Below are 9,753 nucleotides of genomic sequence, written 5' to 3' on the forward strand. Positions count from 1 at the left end.
ATACCCATTTCTTGGTTTTGATAAGGTTTAATGGTGCAATAGTACAAAAAGAATCCCAAATAAAATGTTCAAGAGCAAACATTCAGACAAGATTAACATGTATATACGAACACGCACACACACTACAGTCTAAAGTTTACAGCACAAAGCATACAAATGGGAGTTTGACTTCTCACTTCATTGCTCATCAGTACTGTTTATATGTAAATAGTTTACAGCATCCAGTCTTTGCAGGGACTGACTGGAAAGGCTAAAATAATTTACTACAGTTTTAAAGCATGATTATATTCAGGCTGGTCAAATGTGTTTGTAGGATTTGTTGTTTGGTGGGGGGAGTACAGCACAAAGGCACAAAGTGGAGTTGCAGAGGCAGAGCAGGTTGATTAACACACATGGACTATTTTAACCATACAGTCACTAAGCCACTGAGCAGCTTTACCTCAGCTTAAAGCATTAACAGTTCCGTTGATGCCAATAAAACAGTTAAAGTAGAAAAACAACAAAGAATATTATAAAGACAACAGCAACTTAGTTCTGCTTTAAAGCTCAGTACTTCCCCCTGAAATTACGAGGGGTGACGACCGGACTAGGAGGTGGAGATGGCTGGCGGGACCGCAAAATCCTTGAGGAGGGGGTCAGGTTTGCATCCTCGGCCGTACGGGTGTTGTATTTACGTGTTGGGGTGCGAGATGGGAACAGAGACTGGAAAAATTGTCGTTTTTGCGGCGGACGGTTTTCGGGGTCGCTCGGCGCGCCGGCGCCACAGCCTCTCTTTTTGCAGGAGCCCGGCATGCTGGGGGCCGCAAAGCCAGACGGGGGCAGCTGGGGAGGGAGGGACTGTGTTTGGGCCAGGGTCTGCGCTTTCCGCCTCAAGTCGGCTTTGACCAGCATCAGGTCGTTCTGGAGCTCCATAAGGATCTGGCCCTGAGAAGAAGAAGTCAGTTGACAGGGGGTGGGGTTAGACAGGAGCAGAGAGGGAGGGGAGGGGTGTTTAGTTTCAGAAGTTGAGGCAAAAAGCAACAGCTAAACATGCTCTAGCTCAGTGACAGCTTGGTGCAGATGTTAGAAACCTTGTTTTAGTTTAAAATCTGGCGGTGCAAGTGAGTTAGAAAGAGAAGAAAACGACAGTTTAAAATGAGAACTGCTCATAATATAATAAGTTTATTAAAGAGTTCTTGCATTTTAGCCTCAAAAGCTGCTTCTAACTGAGAGGAAACGGCACTTTTAATCTCTGCACTGACGGAAATTTAACATGCAGTTTGCAAAATGTGTTCAGTACTTTTTCAGCTGTTGCAGAACACAGAGGGCTGAGCACCCTGTTAAATGATTTAAAGAAAATCTTAGTTTACAAGTAAAACTGAAGCTCGTTGCAAATTCCACATTGCTTGACTCTACCTGTTTGGCTAGAGTCTCATCTGCAGCTGTTAAAGCGTGGCGCAGCCTTTCCCCTCCTGTGTTGCGACAACAGGCTCTTTCACCAGACTGCAGGTCCAGCCCCAGCCTCTGCAGATTCAGCCGCAGCTGACGCAGGTTCTGTTGTAAAAACGAAACAAAATAGATACACACACAGATTTTAATCTTTCGAGGAGTCCAGAGACTCACATGCAGCAGTGAGTTTGTGTAGAGCATGTACTGACCCGCTGACCCTCCTCCAGCTTGCGGTCAGCAGCAGAGGTGAGAGTGCCAGCACTACCTGGCACTTCTAGCTGCATCTTAAGCTTTGTCACCTCTGCACAGACAAACAGAACACATCAGTCAGCCATCATGAACAATATCCTTGTGCATATAATCAGAAATCTTCCAGTCAGACTGTACCTTGAGTCTTGGTGCACAGCTCAGCACGGCACTGGTCGAGTTCAGCGCGCAGTCTGCCGAGTTCATTCTGCGTACTGACGCGCTGAGAGCGGCGAGGGCCCTCAGAGTCTCCAGGTGGCGCCGTCATGGGGGCTGCTTCATTTGCCTTCTTTTTTTCCTCAAGAGCAGCAGACAGAGCTTCAATCTCCTGATCACGTTCCTGGGAGAACAGACGACTCTCAAATTTGGTAGAGATTCAGCAAGAGCGTCGCAAACCGTTGCGAATGCTTAATTTGCAGAGAATGCAAAGCATTACAAACTGACCTTCAGCTCCTGGGTGTAGAATTTCTTCAGGTGTTTCTGCAGGCTATTTATCTTGTCTTCATACCTCTCTTCAATGAGCGCCCTCTCAGCATCCAGTGTGTCACTACAGGGTGAGCAGATATGAAATTTTGCTATATGTAGTCATTACAAAATCAGTTAAACAACACATTTCTCCTAAATCCCTGCTAAGAAAACACCATTAGATGTGCCTACTGCTCCTTACCACTAAAAAGTATTACAAAAAAGCCTTTAAATTGGCATTTCAGATTTAAACTAGCACCCACACACACCTGAAACCATCTTGCATTCTAGAGATGACCTCCATCATCTCAGAGACCACCTGCTCTCTCACATTTGCTTCTAGGACTTCTTTCTCTTCCCGCTGACGCTGCACCTCTCTCTTCAGAACATCAATGGCCTGCAGCAAAGCCTTAATGTAGAACAGTCAGCTGTTAGAACAATGGACTTTTGACAGTTTTTGACACATTTAAGATCTTAAGGTTATTTGGTTTAAGTAGTGTTTTAAAATAAAAGGTTGATTTATTTTGTCAGTGAAATAAAAGTGCTTAACATTTAGATGTTACATAGAAAGCAGAGGATGTTACCTTAGTATCTAACATGGTGATATCTCCATCGTCGACATCACTCTCATCCTCTTCCTCCTCCATCACCGTGCTGTCATTACCATTTCCTGTTGGATCACGAAGGAGAGACAGGATGTAGGCCACTCTGGTCTTCGTGGACGGGCCGTGGACGAGCTTAAAGAAGAGAAACGGCACATTTGATCGATCTCACACAGGACGCAAAACTAAACCAGCCACTCAGGTACTCATGTGCAAGTGAGTTTCTTACTTGGGTAGCAATAGCAGAGAATTTGAGGGCCTGGAGGGTCTCGTCATAGATGGATGCACATGGATTGATGTTGACCACCATGGTGGAGGTTCCTCGCCCACAGAAGAATCCCTGCAGGACACGGGTCAGCTTACTGTCCCTGAAAGGCACCACTTGAGGAGGCCGTGACCTGTTGATGTAGTAGGAACACATATATAGTAAAACCATTTGGTCATTACATCTTTATATGTAAAAAACAAAAACGCCCTACAGGCTGTAAAAGTTGATTTAGTGTAGGAAATCAACACGCCATAAATTAGCGGATCAATAATTTAATTACTGCAGAAGCTGACGTGAAGATAATTTATAGCAATTTAGTATTTTCGATCTTGAGAGCAGAAAAGCAGTAAAAAGCTCCACAAGATGATCTGTTTCAACCATTTCTCCAATTTACTACACCACCTAAAAAATTTAAAACGTACTTATTGCTCTGGTTGTGCCTCAGGGCAGCAATGCAGCGCCCCAGTGTTAGGAGGGAGGTGTTAATATTGTTGGCCTCCTTCATCCTCTCACCATTACGCTGATCTTTACAGCGTTCGGACCCAGCCAAATCACACACAGTCAGCCTAAAAAGGAGACAAACTTACATTATCACCTTTACAAACTCTAATCAATATAAGTTAAAATGATCCGAAACTGAAATCAAGACTGGGTAATTAAAAGCAAACTTACTCGCTAATGTGCATGGCCTGGCCTGAATTTGCTCCAGGGTGGACGTGCAGGACACGGAGGGAAAAGATGCTGTGGCTGTGCAAGTGAGAGTGTTTACAATCAGAGAGGCTGCAAGTGTAAATCAAAGTAAGGTTTCAATAGGTAAACACGCCATTTAACATGCTCCTACCTGCGACTGGAGTTCTGGTTGAGGTGAGTGCTGGCGAAGCTTTGGTTGCGACGCCCAACTCTCAGAATCCTCCAGGCTTCCTCGGCGCTGCGGATCTGGATCCAGGTCAGGTCTGATACAACAGGAAGAAGCACAATGTGGTGCACGTGAAGGAGCTGCAGCAGTAGTTACACATGCTGTTATACCGGAAACACATGAATAAAGCTAACGTAGTGTTCAAAGTCTTAACCATCTTTTGCAGTTCTTTATTCATGCATTCATTCATTGTGGTGTGTTGTTGCACTCCCACAAACAAAGTGTACAAAAACTGCAGGTAGAATTGAGGAAAAGGCAGGGGGAAAATGAAAGAAGCAATTTACAGCTTTTAAACATCATTTCCTGCCTGATGAAGCGTAACATACATCAGATGAGAGAAGCTGCCTGGTGGGAATGAGCCTCAGGAAGTTCAGGCCGACGTGCATACTTCGATCTAGTTTTAACTCCATTCCTGTGAATGAGCCACTGTTACCTTTCACGTAGGGGTTGCCCTGCTTGTCGTCGCTTAGCCGCAACGTGACTCTTTTCCGGGGCTGCTGGGAGGGCGAGGCGTCCAGTAGGTCGTACAGGAACTCGTTGTAGATTTCATAAAAGGACACCCAGATTGAAAACTGCACTCCTTCCTCCAGATCTTCCCCTCCGCTGTGCGACAGGCTGTCCGGCTCCAGACAAACACTGTCCGTGTCTGCAGAAGCAAATTAAAGTCACATGTTTGTTTGTTTTTTAAGGCAGTAATGATTTTAATATAAAGAAAGCAGTGTTTAAACTGGAAATTGGTTTGTGCTGCACAAACAACGCTGATGTTGACTTCTTTTTGTGTTCTTATATTGTAAACAGAGCTGTGTACTCATCAAACACCAACTATTCTTCTCTAAATACAGTATGTGGTGTGTTTAGCAGAAAATTTACTCCACTTAGGAATGAAAATCTCGCCTTTATCCTCACCTTCCAGTTGAGTGCCAAAGGTAGTGGTAGCAGAGAGTCCTCCGATGCCACTATCCCAGATTGTGGTGGTGCCGGTGCAACGAGAATTCCCATCCTGAAATCCACAAGAGGAAGGACAATCAGAAGATGCATAATTCAAAACAGTCATTAAGTCAGAGGACAGACTTTTAACAATCAGCATTTGTTACTGATTGTTTACACTTAAAATAAATGGAACATTATCATGAAAACAATCATCTCCAGGCAAACATTTAACCAAGTAGCAGCCTGCAAGGAAAAAAATATGCCAATATAAGTGTAGTCACATACATTTGGAACACCACAATGTCCAAATGTATCCTAAAGTTCACCTTGTTGCTACAATGTGTTCCAGAGTAAAGCTATAAGGCCTTTAAAAGTCATATTTCTGTTTACCTCTTTGAGCAGAGAGTTTCTGCGGATTTCTTCTGCCTTGACTTCACTGGCACTGAGCTGCCTCACATCCTGATACAAGACAGGCTTCAGGTTCATGCCACCGTACAGACGGCCCTGCAGTTTCCTAAACAGGGACACTAAAGCCCGGGGCAGCAGGCCTGCCTCTCGACCGCTGCCTGCAGGCCAAAGTTTGATAAGCATGGTTTATGTTGTGCATTACATAACGAACAAACCTCATAATTAACCCTGGGATTGATGTGTCCAAGTAATATCTGCAGAACAGAAAATAACTCACCCTGAATGGTGTACGTCTTTCCAGAATTGGTTACACCGTAAGTGTAGAGAAGTCTATTTTCTCCTCGAAGCACATCGTTTATCATCGCCTTCATTGTGCTCTCATAAAACTGTTGCTGCGCTGTCTCAGAACCAAATATCTAAGGGGAAATTTAAAGAAAAAAACATCTTCACTGTTTTACTCTAGCATTCCCATTTTCCCCACTACATTAAAGTTCTTCTCTGAAAATATTATCACGTGATTACCACAGTTTCTTTTTCTGAATGGGTTTTCAGGTTGGAAACAATATGTTTAAGTAAAGAGAAGCTACAAATATGACTCTCCTACCTTCGTGAAACTGAACTTGTGAATACTCGGAGTGATGCCTCGTTCTGCTGCTCTCATGTTCTGAGAGTCGTTTGGAGCTTTAAGCAGCAGGGTCTCTTCGTCTTGGATAGCCACACAACCCTAAAGGAAAAACAAAATAGACTCTCAAGTACAGTTACAGAGTACTGAAAGCTTTTATCCCAGAAGAAACAACAATGTTGACCTTAATGTCTTACCTGCTCTTCCCCTCTGGATCGCTCCGTGTCCGTAAGTGGTCGGATGCGCAGGAAAACCTTCACCCTCTCAGCGGCCCCTTCATCGCAGCTTTGAGGTTTCACTGCTACTTTCTAAACACACAAGCATCTTTGTAAATGTTTTGATGGTAGAATGGAAAAATATTAACAAGTGCAACACCACCAAACTGCAATCCCAGGGTTTAGAATTTTACATATTGCATCTCGCTCTACTGCAATACCCATCTGGGCTTTTAATGCCTATTTAAAGCCTGCCAGACTGAAGAAAGCAGCAGTGTTTAAGAATCAGTGAGGTAACACGTGAACTGGAAATGTGTCAGAATGATGTAGTTTAAACAGAATGTTATACATCTCCTCTGAAAGAAAAGCGAGGTATGAAATTATGGCTTTGAAAAACTGTTACACCTCTGGCAATATTGATCAATTATATATATAGACACACACAAAAAACAAAAAATCTAATATAGATTTGCTCTGAACATGTTTTGTTATACCTGAGGGACGTATGATGTTTTTTTATTGGGAACTCTTACCGGCCCTGTAATGGATGGCCTTGTGTCCAGGCCCGGGGAAATAACAGAGATCTCTGGTAGACGTGGTCTGGCCAAACCTCCGTGCTCTGCTGCTGTAGATTCAAACACAGCCATTTCCTCCTCCTCATCAGAGGGGCATCCACACGGAGATGACAAAGACAGCGCCATGCCCGTCTATCTGTTCCAAGAATAACACGTTTTCATTAGTATGTAGTAATTCTATTAAAAGAGGATTGCAAAATGTTTCAAACATGGGCTTGACTGAGGGCATGTGCACAAGTCACTTCGAAAGAATAATATAGGCTTGTGTTGGAAAAGCAGCAATATACAATAAAAGATGAAAAACTAAACTTACTCACGAGTGTGTGAGTGTTGTTTGTTATAATGATGTAATGATGTCCAGTAGTAAATGGGATTATTCTCTGTTCAAGCAGCATTTCATTGCTATGAATTAGTTAAACATGGGTGTGTCGTCATCAAACAAGCTGACAGGTAAAGGAACACTAGTTTACTGTTTAAAGCCAAATTGAACCTGCTTAAGTAGTCAAACAGGAAATATTTCCCAGGCTTTCACCAGACCAGACAAGTTTGGCATTAGTGCTGATCAATACAACTGCTCTACAGCAGGTCCTACGGCACTGGGTTTCTGTAGTGCTTATTCTTTGTAGCTATTAAGATGAGCGATTTTAGAAGTCTCGGTTTTTCAATTTCATTCCCTTTTTTAAAAATTCAAATGGTATTCGTGTTACACTGAGCAGCATTTAAAAAGTATAAAATCCACGTTTAGCATTCAAAAATCACTCGAGGCATCTTCACCTTTCACTGCTTGTTAAAGCAAGCCAACTTTGTGCCTTTAAAAGAAGATGTCTCAGAACTGAGTGCAACTAAAAAAAACCCTCAATGCTGCACTTTTACATGTGCAAGTAGCCAAGTTTAGCCCCCAGTAAGGACGTAGTAAACGGAGCCTATATTGCAGTGAATTAAACAGAGTCACTTTAATGTTTATACTAGCTAACATAAAGTAATAACAATGATTTCTACCAATATACCAATATATGCTAACTAAGAGATTTGCTTCCTGGTTTTAAATGGGAAAATCGTGCAGTCACTCAAAACCAAAAACAAGCACACAAAACACGTGGATATTGCATTTAGCTTAACACACACTTACATAACCTCCGTCAAACAGTTATAGTTACAATCTAATATTAATTTTTGTAACTATTAAATTAACTTGTTTAACGTCGTATGGCCCACATTTAAGTAGAACTCACTTTAACTTGCCTGGAATGTCCAAAATGTGCCTGGTTTCCAGTAAGCTCGTTAGCTTAATGTTTACGATAGATCGCCAAAAACCAACGGTGAGGTAAAACTGTATCAGTTCAGCAAACCCTCTTTGTCTGGATCTCTTAGCACCAGCTGAGCCGCTTTACCCGATTGCTTTTTGGGTTTTTGAACAATGCGCTTCCCCACAGGGAGGCTCGCCGATTGGGTAAAGTGTATCGCTGTCTTCCCTTTGATTGGTTAACAGGACCTCGCATGGCGCATGGGCTTTGGAACGTGACGTCGTGGGAGGGGCTGTGGCCAGGAGTTTTGGTCGAGGTGCCATTTTAGTAGGCCAAACAAAGCACGCGAATAACATCAGCTATGGTTCGTACTTGCTGTGTGCTGGGTTGTAACGTTAGATCGCACGACCGGCAAGGGAATAAGCTTGAAAATGGGCTATCTTTTCATTGTTTCCCCACCTGGAGGCAACGCGAGGGAGCTATTGTATCGGATGTTACCAAAAGAAGGCGTCTAGCCTGGATAGCAGCTGTGAGACGTGCTGATATCCAGTTCACTACCATCCCCAGATATCTGCTGGTGTGTTCCAGACATTTTCATTCGGGTAAGTTCTAAATAAGTTCATATTCGTTTTATTTTCGATGCGCTATGAAGTCATAGCAAATTAGAACAAACATCTTAATGAGGGATTTTGCAGAACTGCGTTCTGTTTATGGAGTTGCTAATTATTTAGCATAATTGCAGGCAAACCAGCCTATGAAATGGATGAAACAAATCCTGACTGGGTTCCAACGCTATACATGGGGCACTCCGAAATCCCTGCTTCAAACTTGGACCGTCACAGACGACGAATGCGACGAAAGCAACAAAGAGCAGCAGTCGGAGGTAGGGCTGTTCATATAACGATATATATCGGATGAGATATAAAAACGTCTATCGTTTCATTTTACGTTTGTTTCGTGGTGTCGCAAAATAAACTGTTTACGGCAATATTTTTTTCATCGTTTTGATGGTCACTGTAGTGGCTATATTAATTTCTTAAAGTTCTCTCTTTCTCTTATTTTTAATATAACCACACTACGGACGGACAAGCGCCTGTTTTTATGCGTTGTCGTTAGCAAACCTTTCACAATAAAGCTCAAGATCCTGTTGAGACTTTTCAAAATCAACTAAATCACGTGAAAGAGTCTGCAGAGTATTTACGGATGAGAAGCAAAAAAAGAGCTAAAAAATAAACCTTTGACTCAAACGTTAGAACAGGCTTTTCCCCGCAGCACGCTGTGTAATAAATACTCACAAAGAAAACGGCGGCTGTTACAACTTATGTCTAAAAATGTATCGTTTCATGCATAAGTTAAAACACTCGACTCCAGGTACACGACGCCCAGCTGGAAACACTTCACGCAAGTCGAGCTGCCCGACATTCACAGAATTTACAGAAAATGTTACATTTTTGTGATTTATATGGTTATCAGACGATAGATGTCTTATATCGGGATATGAGATTTTGGTCATATCGCACCCCTAGTCGGAGGTAAATACAACTCCCACCACCACCAACATAAAAAAATGCTCTCGCTGTCAGGTAATCAGCACATAGCTTTTTGACGAGTCATGCACTTTTAATTGGACTTCTGGTGAACATTTGCCTTATATGTATGCACTCATTGTATCTGACAGGCTTTAGTAATGGAGGAGCAGAGTCTGAAGGTGAGGCCTGCATAGAAGTTACATGAAGAGCTGCCAGAGATGGACACGACAGAAGACCAACACCATAATCACCATGTGATGGAGGCTGTGGACAAGAGTTGTTGGACAAGTGGAGGCTGAGGTAGT

General features: G+C 42.9%; 1 protein-coding gene across 2 annotated transcripts; it reads right to left on the reverse strand.

Annotated features, from left to right (window-relative positions):
• Positions 1-11: 11 nt before the first annotated feature.
• On the reverse strand, positions 12-8,086 carry kif20a (kinesin family member 20A). Of its 2 annotated transcripts, none has more exons than XM_013272337.2 (19): positions 7,908-8,086; positions 6,634-6,811; positions 6,083-6,193; positions 5,868-5,987; positions 5,541-5,679; positions 5,246-5,421; positions 4,832-4,925; positions 4,359-4,571; positions 3,851-3,962; positions 3,682-3,756; positions 3,432-3,575; positions 2,971-3,139; positions 2,724-2,876; positions 2,409-2,548; positions 2,119-2,221; positions 1,816-2,014; positions 1,638-1,729; positions 1,396-1,533; positions 12-924 (listed from the first exon to the last, which is right to left on the reverse strand). In XM_013272337.2, exons 2-19 carry the CDS (start codon positions 6,799-6,801, stop codon positions 547-549), a joined length of 2,724 nt encoding a protein of 907 aa, XP_013127791.1. In that variant the 5' UTR covers positions 6,802-6,811; positions 7,908-8,086; the 3' UTR covers positions 12-546. The 2 variants fall into 2 exon arrangements, with proteins under 2 accessions (XP_013127791.1, XP_005472166.1); XM_005472109.4 differs by having other exon boundaries at positions 7,918-8,068.
• Positions 8,087-9,753: the final 1,667 nt, after the last annotated feature.

The sequence above is a fragment of the Oreochromis niloticus genome, linkage group LG10 (assembly GCF_001858045.2).
Source record: "Oreochromis niloticus isolate F11D_XX linkage group LG10, O_niloticus_UMD_NMBU, whole genome shotgun sequence".
NCBI lineage: Eukaryota > Metazoa > Chordata > Actinopteri > Cichliformes > Cichlidae > Oreochromis > Oreochromis niloticus.